Genomic DNA, 23,256 nt, shown 5'->3' on the forward strand with positions numbered 1-23,256 from the left:
ACCATCTTAAGGCTTTAATTAAATGTCGTTAAGGAAGTCTACATATTAACTCAAATAAGACAACTGTCTAGTTTTCAAGAGAAACACAATACAATTTGAAGAGAACAAAAGGTAACCAGTGCTGTTTCTTTTTTCAATCAAACACTCAACCTAAACTCTAGTGTATTCTCTATAAATGCTAATGCACTAATGTGCCTACTAGGATAGCAGACTCGACCACGATGCCAAGTCAACCTGCTGATTGGCTAGAGGAGTAGTCAGTCATTCTGAGCAGCCATTCTGTGTTTGTGTGGGAGGGGTCTAACAGACAAGGCCCAGCCTGTATGAGAGACCACAGTGCAGTTCTCACTGGGTGAGGGGGGGGGTGTGGGACATCCAATATTACCCACATAATTCACATAATTTCAGTTACTCCATTTTAATAAAACTAGCTATAGATAAACCTTACCAGCAGGTCTTTTGTAAAGTCTATATAACTACATATTTATATATACTAAAACTAAAGGTGTTTAAGGTTTTCTACCACAGATTGAATTTAGTGTTACATTCCTCAGCATAATGCCTTAATTCCATACAAACCAGGAAATACCGTTTCACCAGAGGGAAAAATCGAAAGAGTGAACCTGTCAAACACATGGCTAGATAATCTTGTGCAAGAACAAAAATATAGTCAAGGGTGGGTAAGCTAAAAAGCCTGGATGATAACAACAACAACTGCAAGTGCTTTAGGAAAATCACACTTGGAACACAAGTTGAACATGAATATAAACTTCTTGAAGCCCAGGTCATAGATATTCACACAACAGTTCAAAGTCATGGCCTCACCTACCGCACAGCACTGACTTTTCACTGCCTCTTCCTAAACCCAAAATCACCAACAACCTAATTGGGCAGTCGGCTGTACAACGTTCAGAAAACGGCAGCGTGCTCCGGGTGGTCTCGTGCCTCCTGGGGACCGCTGGATCGGTGCACCCTGCCCTGTCTGCATGCGGCAGCCTTCAGATGCCGTCGTTGGCCTTCAGATGCTGTCGTTGGCAAGCGTCTCTGTGGAGAGCCAGATCTTGGCTCCGTTGAGGATCTTGCTAAGCGGTGTTCCCAGGATGCTGCGGCGGCACAGGTTCCCCACGGGCGAGAAGGGGAACGTGGAGCTGAGGTAGTCCGGAGCGCCGGCGGTCTCCTGCGGAGAAGAGGCCGCCTTGAAGTACATCCTGCTGGGCTCGGCCCCAGGGCCATCGGGGGCCGGGATGGAGCCTCCCGTGTACTGCCTCAGCCGCTTCTGGAGTGTCTCGATCTCGTCCGCCAGCACAGACAACTCGTGGAAGGCAGTGATTGGCCCGCCATGGGGGATGCGGGCCTCGGGCACCCAGCGCAGGAAGTGCAGCCTCCACAGGGGCAGGTGGGAGGGCAGGAGCTGGGGCAGGAGCAGGCTGTTCGGCTCGGCCGGACGCGACAGCCAGTCGCGGAGGAAGCGCTCGGCAGGGGTCTCCTGCTGCGGCTCGCGCGCCAGCCCCGAGTCCGTGCGGAGGCGGGACACCAGCGAGCTCCGCCTCATCAGCGTGTCGTGCTCAGCCAGCGAGCCGTTGCGTAGGGCCGAGGGCACGCCGCGTAGAGTGGAGCTGAACACTCTCTGAGGAGACACATGGGACACGTCAGCCAGAGGGCACTTCTACAACGTTTGGTTTTAATTAGGTGGGGAGTTTAGGGAGTAGTAAGGAAATGTTAAATAAAAAGAAAAAAAAGTGAATTTAAAATGTACACCTTCATGCTCTGGTAAAAGAAGTGAAAAATCATCTGTTAAACATTTTAAAAAGTTCTTAGAATATCAACCATGCTGCATAAGAAAACAGTATGAATTTTCAGGCCATGGACTAGATATGAATAGATATTATTTTTAGTAATAGTAGACCAACACAGAAACAAATGTTATGTTATTTATCAGCTCAGTGTTTCATTAGCACCGTCAATGCAGACCTCACCTTGCTGCGTCTGTGCGAGTATGTCCGCACTGTGCCGTTGTGCACACAGGGGGCGCTCTTGCCCACATACAGCGGGTTGTTGAACAGAGCCTGGTCTTTGAGGCTGAACTGCTGAGACCAGTCCCAGACCGGCGGGAAGCGAAGAGCCTGTTCCTGCCCCAGGGAGATTCTCTTAGTCAGGGCAAAGTCCTTACAGCGGTCAACAAAGACGGAGGAGGAGACGGGGACAGAACAAGGAGGGGGAAATAAAAATATAGCAGAGCGGGAGAGAGTCAACAACAGGAGACGCTCGTCACAGACACCATCAATATTTAGCACGGTAAGTTTAGACCAGTGGTTCTCAACTTCGTTATCTACCGGGCCACGACACTGGCCAAAGGCAGGCCCTGTGGTGTATGCATTAATCATCACCTTCTTTAAATTACCTGCAATCTTTTATTTTTAATGATTTTCTCCTTTTTATGCTTGTGGTCATTTTAGTAGCTCTCCGTGTTGGTTATTAATGCAAAAGTAATAAAATGGCAAAGTATAGTACAGATTACGAGTATAACGCATTAGAGCGGATTCCTTAAGGACGCCGAGAAGGCGAGATCAAATCCATGGAGTGCGATAGCACTCCCGAGTCGAGGTGACTCGAGGCTGATGGCGTACGTCTGAGGAACGCTGCTGTGCGCCTACATTCCTACGTACTGCACCCAGGTCTGAACTAGCGGGTTGGGCTGGGGTCGTGCACCCGGCCCGGTTCCCTCACCCTGCTGTGCTCCGCCCTCTGCTGGGGGCAGTTGAAGAGGAAGGTGCTGAAAACGGGCAGCCACATGCTGTCGCTCAGCACGCTCAGGTAGACCTCGGTGAACTCGAAGGCGGTCGGGTGCTGTTCCAGCAGTTGCCACACACAATTCAGGAAGAGCAGGAACAGGGGAGACTGCGAGAGAGAGAGAGAGAGAGAGAGAGAGAGAGAGAGAGAGAGAGAGAGAGAGAGAGAGAGAGAGAGAGAGAGAGAGAGAGAGAGAGAGAGACACGACACGCTTTCAGGCGCTTGCCCTACTTTCACATGCATGACTGGACTTGAAGGACTTGTTAGTTATCTGGGGAGCTGAAATCAGACATGTACCAGCAGGAACATGGGTAAAAAGGCTCTGGAGCAGGCCCCGGAAATGGAAACAAACAAACACAAACACACACAAACACAAACACACACACACAAACACACACAAACACAAACACACACACACAAACACACACAAACACAAACACACACACACAAACACACACACACACACACACACACAACACACACACACAAACACACACACACACACACACACAAACACACACACACAAACACACACACACAAACACACACACACACAAACACACACACAACACACACACACAACACACACACACAAACACACACACACAAACACACACACACAAACACACACACACACAAACACACACAAACACACTGCAGTGCAGTGCAAAATGCTTCATTGAATTCAATGATTATCAAGGCCTCTATAATTCAGGGGGAGTTTCAGCACAAAATAAATGTTCACTGGTATGTCCAGCACAGGAGCTGGGACTTGTGTCTCATCTGGCCAAAAGGTTCTCAATCGAGTTCCCTGTTGTAAGACGCTGAAGCGAGGCTATGCCAGGTTGGGGCCATCTCAGAAATCCAGCCTCCAGAAATCTGGTTCCGTCTGCCTGCGCGTGGCCGCCACTCTACCTCCTCTTTGTCGTTCCTCTTTAAGTGGTTGCAGCGGTCGAGGAAACGATGGCCAGCCATCACCCACTCCTTCTGCACCAGGCCCTGGAAGCCCACCAGACTGCGGCAGTGAGGGTCACACATGACCTGCACCAGAGACGCCACCACGCAGCTCAGATCCCTGTCTTCCTCCTCTGTGGAGGGGGGGGGGAGGGGGGACAGTTAGGCATGAGAGCCAACAGAGGAGGAGTACAGCACTAAACCCCGGCCAAAGCCCAGAGTGTCTGTCTAACCTTGCAGAATGACAGAGGCCTGCTTCCATTCCAGTACGTAGACCACTTCCACTGCCTGTTTCAGAAACACTCTGGAACAAGCCACACAATGCATTATATTTTATCACAGCAAAGGCTTAACAAAAACTTTAATAATGTCATAAAGTCACTGATAAGAATTATCATATGAAGTGTAACAGAATTCTAAACTCCTACATACAAATGACGCTTGGAAGTGAAGGGACTCGTTTAATAAGTAAATGCAGCAGAAGTGCTGCCCCCTGTAGGCTGTGAGGGGATCACCCTGTTCTTTGGCTGATGTGTGGTGTTTATTCATACCTGACATATTCCATCCATCGGGAACTTTCCACGGATGACAGCCATTTATCCTCAGACTCCTCAAAGGGCTCTGTGTATACACACACACACACACACAGTCACCGTGTTTGCCCTCACTATTCCAGATAATCACAAGTTGAATAAAACGTTTTGTTCCTAAGAAGCACTGAAGGTGGTCAAAGCAACTCTAACACTGTCTCTCGTCGAATTGTGTGTCAGGAGAAAATGACTGCCCTCCAAATAAAGGGAAGGGGGCATTCACCTCGACAGGCAGGGCTGCTGCGCTGACCCTTGGCTAGGCTGCTGTACGCCCAACAATCCTCTTATAGCAGGGTGGACTTCACAGTGATGGGCACGGCTATCGATCTGTGCTCACCAGCCCGCTACTACAGAAAAACTGTTTAGGGCCATGTTTACTAGTGCTGCTTCTCCCTGAACTACACCAGTCTCCCTGAACTACACCAGTCTCTGGGGATTCCTGCCCCAGTGTACCCATTCTAAATGTATCATGAGGGTCATAAACGGGGTGAGCTGTGTCAGGTGTGTTGGGATCAGGATGACCACTAAAAACAGGGACTACCAGGCACACCCAAGGGCCAGCACAGGGAAATGCAGGTCTAGAGTAACAGGCTAGAGACTTCAATCCCCACTGCATTTAAACACCTTCGATCTAGAGCACAAATGAGCAATGCAACCAGAAGGGCGGCAGCAGAGTGCGTCATGGCTCACCGATCACACAGAACTGCCGCAGCTTGACCAGGGCCGCCTGGATGTCATGGATGGTGGGCAGCAGACCGTTTTCCAGCTCCACCTTGTGGACATCACTCCTCAGTGGGTGGCTTTTCATGACAGCGTTGCAAATTCTGACATTGTAGAAAAAAATGGGATTAAAGATCTTTTGGCATTTAAAGAACTGAGTACAGTCAGAAGCATGGCTGTCTAGAGCAGCTGTTGTTTTGTGCGTTTGTGTATACAGCAAATCCCACATGACCACTATGCTTGGGCAGCATACAGAAAAGGGGACAGTTCACGTCTCACGTCTGGCTACTTCCCCGGCTCAGTGTGCCAAAAGATCAGGGGCCTGCACTGACGAGCTCTTCCAAAGATTCAAAATAAATTGGAAACAGGTGCTCACTATGAAACTACAGGAGAATGATGAATTCAGACTTCCTGCATTCCCATGACCTACTATCTGAAATCTGCCTGCTGTATTACGGTCATCTTGCAGAGGCAGCACACTGAACAGATGAGTCCATCACTCTTCTGTGCTCCGACTAACCTCTCCTTTTCCTCTCTCTCTCTATCTCTCTAATATATATTAAAAATGTACACACACACACACCTTTGATCTAGTTTCCTTTGCTGCAGAGGCTCTGTGATGCTGGACATCCGAACCAGGGCACTCCCGCTGGGGTGATTCCAGCACCATAACTACACACACACACACACACACACACACACACACACACACACACACATATTTAGTACATAAACGTACAAGCTAAACATTTCATCTTGTATATACATATATTTAAGAACAGTTAAAATGCATTTAGCTCTTACTTCAGGAAAAATATGCATCATTTTATCTATACAAACGAACACCACCACCCCCCAGCGTACGCAGGCGACTCACTGGGACACGCTGGGCGCTGAAGTAACAGGCGTACTGCTTCAGGTCCTGATCGGCCAGAGACGACGGAACCACAAAGAACTCTGGGAGGCTGGAGAAAAATAGGGAGCGCTGCTTTAGACACGTTTTCAGGCAGGAACACACACACACACACACACACAGACACACACACACACAGGCCTAGTGGCAGTGTCAGCAGGACTGACGGGGCAGAGGGAGAGACGGAGGCGCTGACAGAGCCTAGTCCTCATGGATCATTTTGTCTGCATGTTGCAAAGAATACTGTGGGCCAACAAAGACTGCCTGGGGTGGCAGAAGACATTCTGTTTCTCAGTGAATGCACAACTGGTTATCTTACATTTTATGATCCTAATTTGTCAAAGATTATTCATACACTAATAGAGATTAACCAGCCATGTTAACACATGGAACAACCTCACAACGAGCCTGTTGCATAAAACAGGCTCACTGTGCTGTTGTTTTAAAGGCACATTCACATACTGGCTAAGACAGATAAACGCTAATCTCTGGCTCCGTTATATCAGCAGGACTGTTTGGGGAAACAGCATGTGGTAAACACAAGCGCGCACACACGCACCTGGGTGAGACCAGATAGTCCTTGTTGATGGAGCACACCCTCCACTCTGAAGCACCTGTGCGTTTAATCTCTCGATCCCAGTCAGAAGAGCAGTCAAACAGGGGCGTCTGCAACCTGCCACCAGGATCGATCCCATTCACCCTCTCACCTACGAGCGCACATGCACACAGAGACACGGAGAATAAATATTCAGTCCCCCTAGGCTGTAAAACAGCTCGCGCGCGTGTGTCTGTCTTTCTGTTTGAAAGGGAGAGAGTGCGAGTGAATTACCGGAGGAGCTGTAGAACCGTGTGCCGACGTACTCGAATCCAAACAGTAGCTGAGTGTCAGCAGGGTGGGAGTAGTGACCAATGGCGAGGCACACCTACGGGACAGCAGAGTCACATGACCTCATGCGTGCCACACAGACACTCCTGCTCCTTTGTAAATGATCAGCAATTCGATTTCCTGTTCTAGGAATCATCTCAAATTGTCCACTCACAATACGCAATATCAACATCAGTAACGTTACTATGAAAAACACTGATTGCAACATTTGTATTGACAAGTTTATTCATATTAACAACAGCAGTATTAACAGCAGTATCACTGGAGTCTGGGAAGGCTCTCATCACATACTACCAAACCAGCGCAGCAGACCACCATGCTAACCCACCAGCTAGGCAAAGAAAGCAAGGGTTTGGCCAAAGCTCTCCCCCTCGACCTCTCTCCTACCAGCCACTGCCCCTCACTTCTATTTTATTTTGTATGGAGTTTGCTGGCATGGGCTCTGAGCCACGGAGACAATTAATAACATCCCGGCACGCCGAACTTCAGCCTGCAGCAGGGTCAACTTGACTCCAGACCTTAACGGCATTCACAGCAGAGACGCTCGACGCAGCCGAGCTTCCGACGGGTACGGCCAAAACATGTGGAGGTGTTCTGCAAAAAAGACATCAAGCCCTACTGAAACGCAGCCCGCGACTGCAAATGAGGGGCCGATGGAGGAACGAGGAGTAGGGCACACGCCCCGAGGTCCCGCCAGAACGCTCCGGGCGCCGTGCTACCGAACGGTTCACTGCTGAGACCCGTTTATTAATGGCTTCCCGAGGCTGTCGGACATGCGGCACCTTAAGCTTGAACGCCCAGAAATATTCATCCTTTTCTCTCTCTGAATATGGCTGTCTGCGGTAAGTGCACATATAAGAAGAGCCATTGGGAGTTGGCGGCAGCCAGGCCAAATCTCACAATGAGTGCCATTGAGTCCAGTGTGGAGGAAGCCCGGGGGGGGGGGGGGGTCATGTCCAACTCTGTAATTTCATCCAGCATAATAAGCTATTACAGTTTGGCTCAGTCCCATCTGTCACAAAGCAAAACATGGAACTCCCTGTTTTAGCTGCATGCAGCAATTACACTCATTCACCAGACACTGGAGGCATGATTAAATCCTACACCCTCATTCCACAAGGAAAACACACACACACAGGCAGGCACAGTCAGACAGACACACTCAGACACACACTGTGAAAGGGCCATAAGTTCCCAGACACACTAAAACCATAAACTGAGCTCTGACAGGTGTATCTACATTCATATTCACATTGATGGACTGGAGGGAAACATCTGAAGTTTAGCCTCTCACCTTCCAATTAACTCTACATGCTAACGCAGTCCATGACCTGTCCCATGACCTCACATGGAACAAGAACAATGAAGGGGGAAGGGTGTGTGTCCTACAGGTGTTGGGCATTGCCTACGTTCCCCCCCCCCCCCCCCCCAGCTTGGCGGTGATTGTGTGAAAGGGAAGGTGTGGAGGGAACTAGCTGCAATTAACCCTAGCAAGAGAAGTGGGTAAATAAACCATGTCCATCTGATTAAACTTCACCTCGGTGTGTGAGCAGCTGGAGCAGAAGTGCACCCAGCACCCTAATCACTCCCATGTGCGCACGCACACACACACACACACACACACACACACACACACACACACACACACACACACAGTCAGTGAACTGCACTCTGCTTGCTCTTCACGCAGGCTCTGCAGATCAGCATGCTGCTCTCCGACGGAACTGGGGACAAACGTGTCTGTGTTTGCCGAGAGATCACAAAGTGAGAGCTCTCCTCAATGGCCCTTTTGTTTCTCGTTTTCATGCCTCCATCTCTCCTACTCACCCCACCCCCAACGCCGGGCCCCTCTCCCCCAGACTCGACGCTGCGCCAAACTCGGCCTTCCTTAACCAGCTACCTTTATGTGTTGCCCTTTCTACACCCCTCTCCTCTCTTCTCGTACTCTTCCGGCTGTTGTGATCTCACTCACTCACGCCGTTGGCCCGGGAACGCCATGTGAAAGCTCTACTGTACTCAGGCAGCTTGGAAACAGCTGGGAAGGACGTGGCTTTTTTTTCCCACCTCAAGAATACGTAAACAATCCTCCAACACACACACCCACACACACCCCCACACACACGCCATCCTCCCTGATGATTAACAACCATTCCTCACATACTGTGGAACTCTTTCTGCTCTGACTCAGACTGATGGCACGGCCAATCACAGTCTGCTACACTAAAGCGATGACGAATAGGAGGGAATTTTTTTTAAATATTTTTTTCCGCTTCTATCAGGCGGTGAGTCAGGGGTCCAGTACGGAATTTTAATTTACACAAAGTTCCACGTCTCCAGGCAACAGCAGCTGTTGTGAGGCAACAGGATGGGTTTGCAGGGTCAGTGTGAGTCATGGTCACAGTGCACAGGTCTCCCAGTGGGAATAAATCCCTCAGCATAAAGGCACTCCCCTGAACTTTACCAGACAGATATAATAAGACAGAAATACATTCCTCAACAGAGCACGCTTGACGTTCTTGAGCAGATAACATCTAGGTTCTGCTGGAAATATGTAGTCAAATAATTATTCAAGTTGGACCGAACGTTTTCCATTCAAGAGCATTTCTAAAGAAAAGAACTGATTGCAATATCAAATGTCAGAGGTTTCACTGCAGCCAAAAGAGAAAAGAGGCTGTAATATGCATCAAGAGACCTATAAACAGAGTAACATTACAGAAGCCTAGAATAATACTAGAGAAATAGTGAACCTGTCTGGAGAGAAACTCTCCAGCAGTGGAGTCGTCAAACAAACAGCTCAAGGTTCTGAAAGGAACATTTGTGTCCCAGACAGTGAGGCTGTGGAATAGCGTGGTTCTACACTGGCTCTCCACACAGACAGACAGTGCTAATAACACCTCCATGGCAAGCCTGCCACCAGCCAGATGGAGAGGCAGGATGAAAGAAACAGTCCTGGGTGTGCAGGAAAACGCTGCTGCAATCCATTCTACAAACACGAGGAGAGGAGAGAGAGGAAAGCAAGTTCTCCTTATGCACCTTTACTCGTCAGAACAGTGTGATCTGTGTGATCTGCGTGATCGCCTGAAGGTTACAGCACACTATTTATCAACCATGGAAGGAACCAACAGAGTAAGAATATTAACAATGTTCCCACCAGCTGCTAAATAAATCACAAAGGTTTGATTGCAAAGGCTAACTCTATGAACAGGAAGGAATATTACTGTGTGTGTGTATAAAATGGAGATGACTGTGCTCTTCTCATCTCTACCACTTAGGGAAATTTTATAAGTCCATGTGCCTGCATTTGTGTGAGTGACGATATGAGTGTGTGCATGTGCGTATGCATCACTGTATGAGTGCACACGTGTGTTTGTGTGTGTGCGTGACCGTATGAGTGCACGCGCACGCATACAGTCACATGCACATGTGCGTGCGTTACTGTATGAATACGTGTGTGTGTGTGTGTGTGTGTGTGTGTGTGTGAGAGAGAGTGTGTATGTGAGTGTGAGTGTGTATGTGAGAGTGAGTGTGTGTGCGTGAGTGTGTGCGTGCGTGCGTGAGTGCGTGAGTGTGTGTGAGTGTGCGCGTGTGAGTGAGTGTGTGCGGGTGAGTGAGTGTGTGCCTGCGCGAGAGTGTGTGTGTGCGCGTGCGAGTGTGTGATTATGAGTGTGTACACACCTTCTTGGCGCTCTCAGGCCCAGCCTCGTCAAAGCGGAAGCGAATGATGCGGAAGTCCTTGCAGTACAGGATGAGCTCTGTGGGGTTGAACTTCAGTTTCTTATTGGAGCCCAGAATCTTCCGCTTTCCCTTGGCATCATTCACTGCAGAGAGCACCGTGCAAACAAACACACAAACGCGTGCAAAATAATGAGCATTTCACCCACTTCAAGTCATGAAAATGCTAACATTATAGTGTTGAATTAATTTTAGATGTACTACATAATATTTCTACATACACTGCCTATGTACACTGATTTTTCACTAACGACGTAACAACGTATGCAATATACATATAAATAATGTAAACCAGATACCAAAAGCTCATTTTATATTTAGTTTTAACTAAATTTAAACCATTTTGCTATTATACTTATACTATATTATGTTTCTATTATATTACATTACAGTTTTGCCCACCCTGTTATATAGCATTATTTGAAACAGACTAACATTGCCTTAACAACAGGATGTTTTGACATGTTAATACACCAAATTAGCTTCTAGGTAAAAATATTGGCACGTTGAAAAATTATTCATGTTGGTCATGTTGAAAAATTATTCACTCTCTTCCTTTTATGCTTTTATCAAACCTTTTTCATATGTGGGAAGGTTCCGTTATTATAATGAAACTCTTCATTTCACACTCTGTGACTAATGTGGTCAACCAGCAGATGACTGTGTCTTGCTAAATTTCACCACCTGCTAAAAACATTCCCTAGTCTGATCATCTCTCACATTCCCTTCCATCCTCCTGCTTTCTCTTCTCTAGATCTCTGGCTGATCGTGGTCAGGGGAAGGACACCCCTGGTGAGGAGATCAATTGTCTACGCACACCTGCGACCCTCCCTACAGCCAGAGCGGAACCACCGATCCACAGTGTGGTCACCTCTCTCTTACTGCCCGTTTGTCAGACTCGAGCCCAAAATTACACAGAAATAATTAACAGGGAAATTTTAAAACTGAAAAGAGAGAGAAATTCTACAAAAACACAGGTGTTGTGTTCTTTTCCTCGTCCTGTTGTAGAAGTGGTGGTGCAGAGTGAGGTGTGCAGAGTGGTTAGGCAGTGCGGCCCAGAGTGACATAGGCCAACCCACCACCTTCTGCACCGCTAACTGCCCGTCTGACACCAGAACAAGCTCACAGTGTGGCTCAGCAGCGGCACTTGCTCATAATGGACTTTTGTTTTAGGACACAGGCAGGAGAGCACACTCACACACAGCTTCACACTTTGTTGGCTCGACGCAGGGCTCCAGGCCCTGGGGGGGGGGGGGGGGGGGGGGGGGGCTATGTCAGCAGAGAGCAGGAGCAATGATCTAACACAAACAAGCTTAATCCCGGTTAGGCTTTCCAGCTCGGAGCCACAGTCTGGCCCAGTGAGCTCATCTGCAGCCTGGCTAAAAACAGACTGGCTAATGCGCGGAGGGGAGGGGCAAGCAGCCACCCAAACAGGTTCTACTGCACTGCAGTCAATACAGAAGGCTTCAGGAAAGAACAAGATGACGGAGGGAGAGAGGCATGAAGGAGGTAGGTTACATTAGTTCATTCATAACACACGGCGACAGCAAGGCCAGAACAAATACTTATAGAAATGGAGAAGAAGAACAGAGAAGTGAGAGAGAGAGAGAGAGAGAGAGAGAGAGGGAGAGGCTGACAGACATATTGCTCAAATAGAGAAAGGATGAATACGGGCCTGGAAAAGTCTGTGCGTGTACCCGCGTGCGTGCCCTGACTAAAAGGGAGCAAAATGTACGTGTGTGCACAGACGAAACTCCACACACAGTCCACAGAGTCTGCCTCGTGGCAAGGTGAAACATTCTAGCAGTGGTATTCAGGCGGTTACGGTTCGACGGTGGGCCGCGCAAATGCTCCAGCCTGTCACAGCGTGAAACAGAAGAATGACACCGAGCAGGCAGCTCGAGTGACAAAGTGCTCGGAGCCCTGCAACCCTAGCAAGCGTTTACAGTGAGACGTATAATGCTTTGGATGGGATTAATTATACAACCCTACACTAGGGAAATGTAATTTATCATGTGTACACCTAAAATGCTGCATTGCTCTGTGCAATTAGTCAACTGCAAAAGGCTTCGATCAGGGCATTCCCAGTAGGGTGTTTCCCCAATCCTGCTTACAGAGTTCCTCTGCACTGCGCATTTCTGTGATTTCCGACCAGGGAGAACTCAACCATGAGTCTCATGAGTTAGATAAGACGTGTGGCAACCCCAGAACGCCAAACAGGGCTGCTTAGCGATGACCCCTGATCAGGGCATTCCCAGTAGGGTGTTTCCCCAATCCTGCTTCCAGAGTTCCTCTGCACTGCGCATTTCTGTGATTTCCGACCAGGGAGAACTCAACCATGAGTCTCATGAGTTAGATAAGACGTGTGGCAACCCCAGAACGCCAAACAGGGCTGCTTAGCGATGACCCCTGGGCTGCGGGCTTGGAGGCTAGAGGATTGAGGTGTGTCTGTAGAGCCCAGGGTGACTGCACTCTGATGCAGGGCCCACTGCATTACCAGGTCACCTCACCCACACATATGAATAAAGAATACTACCTAACTTAATAATAATCAGCATAATCATAATTACAATCAAACAAATATGCAGGGATGAGAAGAACATTTAAGCATTTAAATTATGACATGCATTATAAACAGCAGTAACAGTGACGTTGCCTCTGGAATTAGTAGAGTAGTTATGAATTGTTTATTACATAGCTGAAAGGCGTAACATTAAGAATGGGGGTGGGGGGGTGGGCTCCAGCTGTGAATGGGAGCTTACCGGTGATGACCTGATCTACACAAGCCAGCGGGACGTCATACTCTCCCAGGAGCCGGTGTGCACACTGGAACCTCTGAACAAGCCAATGAAGAACCAGACGATTCAGTAAGTCAGAGTGTTTTTGTTTGTCTTTGATTTACATTAAATAATTAAGTTACATGAAAAAAATTAAGCAATTGATTCTGCACCAGTAAAGCAAATTCAAAATGGACTACACAGAAAACAAAAAAACTAAAATTTTGCTGGACTGAATAGGTTCATCAGGGCGTCATACTGACCAAGTGTACTAAAGCTAAAACTAAAGCATTTCAAAACAAATCAAAGAAAGAGGTGGCTGCACCATTAACAAAACCTCAAAACATTTCAACATAGCAGTAAAAAATTAACCACATCTCCGCTGCCACTGTCAGGTGGTCTGAATTCTGATGACTCCCTTGTCTGCTGACCTGCTCTTCAGTTACCAGCACCGTTTATAAAGGTGCCTGATAAATCAGTAAAGAAGACGATGGGGCCCTTTGTGTCCAACACACTCCTCAGCGTTTCTCTGAGTGTTTATCTGACACACTACTTGGCGTTTATCAGAGTTTCAAATGGTTAATCATTTTCTGACTCATTTCTGGAGCTGTATGCTCACTCTGCCTCACTCAGGCTGAAATTAACAAGGTCTTTTAGTGACTCACAGAAGCCAGACAGGTGCTTAAAAATAAATAAATAAACAAACAAAAACCCACCCGAGAGAGCCATAAAGGCCATGCAATGGCAAAGTGTTCCTAAATGTGGTTGAAAGAACTGAAAGCAAAAAACAAAAACAAACAAAAAAAAACCCAACAACCCAAAGCAACCATGTCAAGCGCGCCTGAGTTGGCCAGCAGCTTTGTGTAGGAGAGCATTTCTAGCGCTCCAGAAAGCCTCTGCAGATGGTGCGCGCCACCAAGAAGTGGGGGTGTGGGGGATGCGAGCATGAGCAAAACATGCTCTTCAACAAGTTATGCAACATCTCCACCCACCCCCAGTACTTCAAAACATGCCATAAACTGGCCCAGCCCTTCAGAGTTAATCCCGTGTCTCCGGAGAACGTACTGCAGTGAGGCTCGGCTAGGCGCTCCGAACACCAACAGCTAGCCTGGACCTTCCCCCCACTACGCTGGAGGCAACCGAGTGTTGGCACATGGGTTTGAGTTCTTCCCTTTCACACCTGACTCAGCTTGAGTAGGAAGTGATAAGCCCGAGTTGAGGACCCTTGAGGCAGCCTACCCACCCATATACGCATATTTTACCCTCCCCTACAGATATTCTACCCACCTCTACACATATTCTATTACCTCTAATAAGCATATGGAAATATGTGGAGCAGGTGAGGGTGTACTTGCCTGTTGTGGCAAGGAATCATGGGTAACGAAAGAGACCTTGAAGTTGGTGCAGACGAGCTTTCCCCACAGGTCATCCTGGCTGCCGCCGGCTCCGATGCACTTCCGCACAAAGTTCACCTCGTTCACCACGATCTCCCCTGAAGAGCAGGAACAGGAGAGGGAAACCGAGTCAGAGGAGAACATCCACAAAGAGGCTGGGGGGGGGGGGGGGGGTTGTGGGTGAGTATGTCTTCCATAATCAGATCAGGCCAAATCAGCAGAAGGGAGTCTGAAAAAAAGAAAAAAAGTCGCTAAAAAATTCCTACAGCTAATGGACGTTTTCCCAGTCCTGGTACTCAGCAACTCCTACACCTCTTTTTTTTTTCAACACATCCTGGGTGAAGGACAGCTCACCAAAGATCTGTTTACATCGACAGGTGAGACTGTTTCAGGGCTTGAGGGTGGAGCCAATGAGCTGGCTACTCTAATGCAGTTACAATGACAATTCCTGTGTGTGTGACACACACACACACACACACACACACACACACACACACACACACACACACACACACACACACACACACACACACACACACACAGAGAGAGAGAGAGAACGCACTGAAGGATCTATCAGGTTGAAGTTCCATCTCTCGCTTCTCCAACAGAACTATAATCAATATGTTTGTCTGTCTCTGTCTGTCTGACCCATCTTCTTTACTTATTTTCTTTATAAGTGTTGAGTTTCCAGTGAAGATGGTATCAGAATTTCTAACCAAAAGCACAGTGTAAAACTTGCTTATGGGATATACACCAATGTCAACCCTTGCTACCAGTATTAACGGTTGGCCAGCAATTGCTACGTTACAGGCACAAGCTGGAAAACATTTAGCCATGTTAGTGAATCAGTGTGTATAGCAAAAAGCTATGTACACATTACACCAGGACACCTTACCCTACAGCAGTTTCTAATTACTCCCTCACTCTCACTCGCTCTCAACTCTCAGCCAAGGAGGTACTTTTACACAATGGGAGCCGATGACTCACTGGACTGAACCCGATCCAGCACTCCAGATCCCAGAGAATTGTGGGAGAGTTCATGCAGATATCAGCTGAGGGCACATAACCCCCCAGCCTCCTCCCCCCACACACTAAACTATGTGCTTTCTCCAAAGAAAGGGAGTCAAGTTTGCCATTTTTGTGGAGTTTGGGGAAAAATTACACAGCAATAAAAACAAGACCTGTTACACAGACCCAGACAACCAATCTCCTGAATGTTAACAGTGTGCACGTGCACACAGGCTTATGGCCGAGCACTGGTCATGCGCTCCGGTTTCACACAAACTTGAAAAGAGCGAGAGTTCATCAAATACAGGTGCAGACAGCTCCCCCTCTGCCTTTAAAGAGCCAGTAGCCTCTTTTTTTCTCTCTCTTTTTTTTTTTAAAAACACGAGACCGCCATTTCCAGTCACTTATTGCAGAAATTTACCAGCGACTCTCCAAGCTTCGGAAGAACATCCCAGGACGCTTTGGGTTGCGTTGGAGTTCTGGCGGCCCGTCAGCCAAGCTGCTCAGAGCACAGCCATTCGCAAATAAACACTTTCAGTTCTCGCTTTCCAAGAAGTGACTATTAAGAGGAGGAAGAAGCGCTTCTATTTCCGTCTTGGGAAACGTGAGGTTGGGTGCCCGGGGAGGGGGAGGTGAAAACTGAAACAGGGGGAGAGTGTCGTTTGCCCCAGCTGCGAGCACTTGACTCTCAGGGAGGAGAGCGGAGCGGTGGGTGGAGGTTTTCCGAAGCCCGCTGAGCCCAGCCCTGCCCTTCTCGGCTTTGCCAGCTGGGACTGTTTAGGAAAGGTTACCACAGGGGACGCCTCCACAGCGCACACATTGTAGGACAGTCTTTTGGCCTTCAGGCTTTTCTTCACAAGTTCTCTGGTTCTTCAGTTCTCCGGTTCTTCTTGAGTCTAGCAGGGCCGAGCTTTGTTTTTATTCATACGGTGGCAACAAAGTCAAGTGAATTGCAGTGAAGTGAACCCTATGCTGGTCAACGTGGGGTCTGAGTCTGGGCTGCACATCTCCGTAGGCTTTTGGATCCCAAACTCTCGGCATAATGAGGTGATGGCAACTGCAAGGTCATCCAGTCGAAATCAACAAAACAACTGCACTGAGGACAAAGAAGATATCACATTTTTAGGCAATAATTTATTCATCCGCGACTGACTCTACTACCAACTGCATGAGATAGTGCGCTGCTCCGCTCCCACTCAGAATGGCGCGCACACACACACACACACACACACACACACACACACACACACACACACACACACACACACACACACACAGCTCTGCTTGTTAATAAGCCTAGTGCTGTGTCCCCTCCCTTTCCTTGGAATGTGTGTGTGTGTGTGTGTGTAAACAGCGCACTACAGAGGGTAATCAGCAGCTTGACTTCTCTGCTCCATTAATTAGCCCCGACTGGGTGCTGATGTGGCAGTGATGCTGTCGGCTGACACAGAGCAGAGGCATTTCTGCAGCGTGTACCCAGCTCGAGCCATGGGCGTTAACCACAGCACTGCACTGTGTGCCTCTCCAACAAACATGCGGCCTAACACGCTAACATGTTAAGACTACGTTAAGCGTTTTGCTAATACTGATCAGAGCTCCTCTGCACTGCCCATTTTAGTGAATCCCTGTTCCCAACACACTGGAATCAACTTGCCAACAACCCTTCATCAGAAGGCTCGTGATATCGTGAGGCAGTCCTGAGTGTGTCTGATGAGTCCTCTTGGTCCGTGTTATCAGAAGGGGAGGCAGTGCAGGCAACACGCTACATACTCTGCATCTCAACTTTACAGGATTAGATTATGATGGTGCATAGACAGAGTTAAAGAAAAGCATGAAATATTAAGGCACAAGACCCTGAACCCATAGGTGAGGACAGGGTTTCTCAAGCCAATCCTTGGGGCCTGTCAGACGGTCCACTTTTTCCCTCTGTCCCAGCTCCTAACACTGAACCAAGCCATTAGGCACTCTGACACAGGTATACTGGGAGCTGGGTTACAGCAAAAATGTAGAAACCATAATTTCAAAACATCATCCATTTCTGGGGACCCCATGGGAAAACATAAATGTGTGTAATATACAACTATATGTTCACATAACAGCATAAATGTCTATGCATTACATGTAAAAGAGGGCATCTCGCCCAGACTGGTGAAGGGAAGCCACCATGGTTCTAACAGACTAAAAGCTCCAGTTGTGGGTATATGGCTTTTCAACCAAAGTCATACATTTCATTACCACTACAGCCAAATGATCCCCACATACTGAACAAGCCACTGTGTGAACATGACCAGCGAGGAGGGGTGGGCCTGGGTCACTGACACCACCTCCCCTTCTCGGCCCTGCCTGAATGCTGAGGAGACAAAATGCTGCAAAATCGCATTAAGGAGAAGTGTAGAGGACACTTTGGAAGTGGATGTGTTCAGTGTGCGTGGAAGTCAGGTAGGAAGGAACGGCGGGCGCTCCTGCACACTGCGTGGGAGAGACGTAGGAACTTTTTAGCACGACATAAGGTGGCAGTCTGGCGGACTTGTTGTCATGGTAGTCACTTCACACACTGCCAAATGTTTTGGGAGCTTACTGGACAAAACAGCAAAACAGCTGGCTATTAAGATGAAAGAAAAAGAAAGCTATAATGTAACATGGAAATGTGAGAAACATTACACAAACCAAATAGAAATAATGATAAGTATTAAATCTGTTCTTTTCAAAAGACAATGTCCTGAATGTCAGAGAACTATTTTGAACACCATTTCTAAGATCAGCACAAATCTCAGGTTTAGGTACAAGACATCTTAACTGTATGAAGCAGATGAGTGCATGCAGATGGTGAAATAGTTCACTATTTGGTCAAGTGACTGGATTATCTCGTAATATTGCCTCTAAATATAAGATGAGTACTAGGAGAATTGTTATCTTAGCTTTAAAAAAAACCTACTGACTGATATAGTCATGCTCTTTCAGCTAGGCCTTCTGGGGCTTGGTGCACAGACCTCTGGTTCTGGACATGATGACAAAAGTATTACACTGTAGGCAACGGCTGCATTTGGCTACAGCATTCAAGAGCTCCTTTGACGTTCAACATTCTGAGAGTCATGACATTCTACAATTCTACCCACATTCAACAGTTCTGACAGATACATTCTACAGTTCTATCCACATTCAATGCTGTAAGCTACATTCAACAGTTCTTTCTCTATTCAACATTCTGTTAGCTGCATTGTACAGTTCTATCCACATTCAACATTCTGTCAGCTACCTTCTACAGTTCTATCTGCATTCAACATTCTGTCAGCAGCCACGTTATACAGTTCTATTTCTGGGTGTGTCTTATGGGTATCCATATTGTATATCCTGCTGATGTCAGCCTAGGAAAATGTATTGCACCACATGACTGATTCACAGGGCTTGATTCAAGTGGAAGACATGATCATAAAGCAGCATCTGACTTTCAGTGCACGGAAACATGCTGACCTTCTTCTCTCTGTGCCTCGTTTCCATCCACAGCAAGTGCAAACACCTGTACGGCAACCAAACGCAAACAGCCTTATACACACATAGCATGTCACTGTCCAGCAAAGCAGCTTGTGTTCTCCTGCACTCCCACCGATAATATAGCATCTTACACTAGATCCTTTCAACAGCATGGGTATTTAAAACACAACACAAAAAACACTAACAGAATATTCACAGCACTATTACTGTTGCAACTGGGTTGCCATGACAACCAGAGGGGTAAGCGGGTACACAGATACAGTCAAAGGGGATTTTGCTGTTTATGTTGTAGCCAGATGAGCTAAACTACACGTGCCGCATCTATTTTGGAAACAGGGATGACCCAGGTCATGTATCTTAATTAAGGTGCGAACAATTTATAACCCAGCCAACCCCCCCCATAAATAAATAAATAAATAAAGTCAGATACAGGCTTCCCCCACGACTGCCCTGTCCCTCCCATCCCTGTTTGTGCACTAGGCCCACACTTCCAGGAAAACTAAATCTGCCTAGTTCTGCTTCACCTGACAAATCACTCGTTAACTTCCATGGAATCACAAAGACTGAATTTAGTAAGATATTATATTCAGCTATTGCGTGTAACAGTAAACCGAACGCAGGAAATTGCAAAACAAGTTTTAATACTCAGCGGTCAAAATCATGCAAGATTTAAAGTCAAAACAAGACAACTGTTCAAAGAGACAGCCCAGATTTTGAGGATAACCTAAAGTAGTCTGCCAGCAAACAAAGACTTGAAATTATAAGAACCCTTAGCACATACAGCAATAGTGAGCTAGAAGGGTGGCTCCACCTTGACCCCAGCCAATGACACGCAGCTCCACCCATAACCCCACATGAGCAGGAATCATGTTTGTGAATAACTTATTCAATTAATCATTTAAGAAGTCTTATACCTCCCTCTCTTGCTCTCTCTCTCTCTCTCAAAAAAAGCGGTATACAGGCACTGGGTGTGGTGCACATTTTGCCTGCAAAAAGTACATAGCATTCCGGCCCAACATTTGCAGAAACACCATTGTTAAACTAATTATGCACGGTAGACTGCAATGGTGCTACAACAGGAAATGCACTGCACTGGATACTCAGACACTCACTTCTAACACTGCATGACCGCGTGAGGATCAGCAGAGGAGAACTGGACAATGAGCCCACATACAAAAAGCTTTAACACACAGACTGGAATTCTGAGATAAACCTATTGGGAATGAATAACTGACTGATGCAGAGCAGAGTATGACATCCTGCAATTGGTTTATATAGCCTGCTTAATCCCAGTACCTACCTGTTTGACCAATTAGATTTCTTTATTGGAAAGAATTTTTAAAATAATTACATTAATGTCATATTTATATCCCTCCAAAAATAGCATAATTTACGCAAAGAAATGCAATAATTAAGCAGTAAGTAAGGAATTACCTGGTAAGAGTTTGGCCTCAAGTTTCTTGATGGTCACTTGGGGACTTTTCTTCAAATCAGTCTACGTAACATACATTAAAAGCACATTAAAGCAAGTGAAATATCACCACCAGCCCACAGCAGCTTAAACAGGAGGCTTTGAGCGTTGAGACGTGAAAGGCAAAGCTGCACGGTAATTTTCAGTGTACTATACACTTTGCCCTGCTGGTGACTTAACTTTAATAGTAGCTTTTAACAGAAGCCACACGTCTGCTATTTAAAAACACACGACGCTGAAAATAACTTAATGGCAGCATTAGAAAGAAAGAAAGAAAGATAGATAGATAGATAGATAGATAGATAGATAGATAGATAGATAGATAGATAGATAGATAAGAGTTTCTAAATTGATGCTTAACAGGTCACTTGTTTTATTTTCTGAATATCTGTTAGACTAAATATTAACGAGCTGATTTTCTAGCAAGTAATTTAGTCAATTTTATGCATCAACAGTAGCAGGTTTTGTATGAGAAAAAGGGTTTTCCTCACCTGAACGGGGGGCAGGTAGGACTTAAATGTCGCCTTCGGAGTTTTTCCAGAAAACATGTTTACGTGTGGCAGTTAACGGATAAATACACAAAATGCAAGCTGGTAAATCCCAGAACAGTGGGGCTCATCTAGAGAGCCAAACTATCTTTTTTATATCAAGACCAACTTCGCTAGATTATGTGACTGCCTCGGTGGTTCTTCAGAGCAGCATGCCTGAACTTCCTTCCTCGGTTCCTTCTTCAAGATAAGAGTACTCATTCATTTGAATGCCATATAATCCACTTCCCCGTGGATTTCCTTGTGCAGACTGCAGCGTTAGCTGGGTAGCAAGTTCTCTTCACATTCTCACCGAGCTGCAGTCCTCCACGGCGCTGCCTCCCCGTCTTCAACCAGTTAGCTTGTTAGCTAGCGTGGCTCTTCAGCAAGCCGCTGTCAAACTCCACACAACTTTTGCATTCGAGGTCAGTCGCTGTTAGCATAAATATTCGCATTTAGCGCTCATCTTTTCTCTCTCTCTCTCTCTCTCGCTCTGAGAAAGGACGCGCTGAAGCCATTGTATCCCGATTGTGTGCTGCTAAGTCGTCTGGAGAAACAGTCTATGCTTGTCCCCGGTCGGTGTCAGCAGCCTGTTTCGCGGCCATGTTTACAAAAAGGCAAGAGGGGAGTGAGCGTGGTCGTCTCGCGCTGCGGGCACGCACAGACTGGTGTGACCGAATGGTTTAATGGCTGATTGGACTATTGGGCCTTGAGAACAAGAACTTCCCGGCTGGCGCTGGATACTATTTTAACCTCGATTCATTGAATAGTGGAGACACAGCTATATTAGTTAATGCGCACAGAGTTTAAATGATGTGTTTTATATGTATTTATCTAGTAAGTATTTAGAGTAGCACTGGGGAAAATATTGCAGCACCACCTGCTGGAGCAGATGGACAATGATTTTAAAACTATATTTAGACAGTAGCGCCACCTGGTGGTTAAAATGGCCTTGCGTGAGTTTACGTTCTGTGAGTGTGATGTAATTTGGCTTACCCGACATGTGCTAACAGCACTGCTGTACCTAAAATGTTCGTTACAGTAAAAGTGGTATTTGCGTTAGAGAGTTGAGAGTTGTCTTAAGCTTTACGGTGAAAAAAACGTATATCATAAGCTTACATTTTGATATATTATGTAATATACGAGAATGAAGATGTATTAAAATTGATAAATGTTGACATATTAGTTTACATTAGTATAATATATGTATTACTCAAGAGAGGTGATGGTTTCCTGTTTGCACATTTTCTAGATACCACAATGGAAGAGGTCCCTGGTGCCCCAAATTAATTCATGGTTTCTGACTATGGAGTAGCTAACAACAGATGTGGTAGATCCTTCATGGTGTTATGCCCCCACTTATAGTAGATGATATAGCTGTAAATGATTTATTGATAACTTAGAAAGATGTACAGCAATGGAAACGGCCTTGTAATACAATTAATATCCAGAATAATCAATTTTCAAACTGCAGAGATCAGATTTCACTAATCAGTTAGGCATTAATAGTAATTTTCATCAATTATGTTTGCACCCAAAATACTTTAAATTTTGAATAACATAATTTATGTTTGGTGTGAATAACATTTCAATCTACACTGTATAAGTTATTTCTCAATGACAATAATATGAAAAGTGTGTCCAAACTTTTGACAAGTATGGTATGTGTTTATTTAAACCTTGTAATAAAAACCAATGAATTTGTGCAACACAAACATACAGTATACTTTGGAGAGCATTAAACAATGTATAGCTGGCTACACATATGATCTATAACAAAATGAATGAAGATGAGATGAAGATTATGGTAACTACATGCTTAATAATAGCAGGACATGACAAACATTATACATGCATATAATATTAATCAGTTTCAAAATTTGTCCAACACCTGTCTGCAGATATTCAAAAGTAGACACAGTTATCAAAATCTTGGCATTAGATAACAACGTAAATTATGTTAGAACATGTTCAAACAAAAATGGGGAAATCGGGGCACAGT

The 23,256-nt window shown here is 46.3% G+C and overlaps 1 protein-coding gene across 1 annotated transcript; it reads right to left on the reverse strand.

The window, feature by feature from the left end:
- mtmr10 (myotubularin related protein 10) lies at nt 1-22,495 on the reverse strand. Its single transcript, XM_035520782.1, has 16 exons — nt 21,219-22,495; nt 20,691-20,751; nt 14,718-14,854; nt 13,348-13,420; nt 10,529-10,671; nt 6,797-6,890; nt 6,527-6,674; nt 5,932-6,019; nt 5,638-5,726; nt 5,025-5,158; nt 4,296-4,365; nt 3,978-4,048; nt 3,706-3,878; nt 2,728-2,898; nt 1,977-2,165; nt 1-1,627 (listed from the first exon to the last, which is right to left on the reverse strand). Exons 1-16 carry the CDS (start codon nt 21,273-21,275, stop codon nt 1,019-1,021), a joined length of 2,307 nt encoding a protein of 768 aa, XP_035376675.1. The 5' UTR covers nt 21,276-22,495; the 3' UTR covers nt 1-1,018.
- Nucleotides 22,496-23,256: the final 761 nt, after the last annotated feature.

The sequence above is a fragment of the Electrophorus electricus genome, chromosome 21 (genome assembly GCF_013358815.1).
Source record: "Electrophorus electricus isolate fEleEle1 chromosome 21, fEleEle1.pri, whole genome shotgun sequence".
Lineage (NCBI taxonomy): Eukaryota > Metazoa > Chordata > Actinopteri > Gymnotiformes > Gymnotidae > Electrophorus > Electrophorus electricus.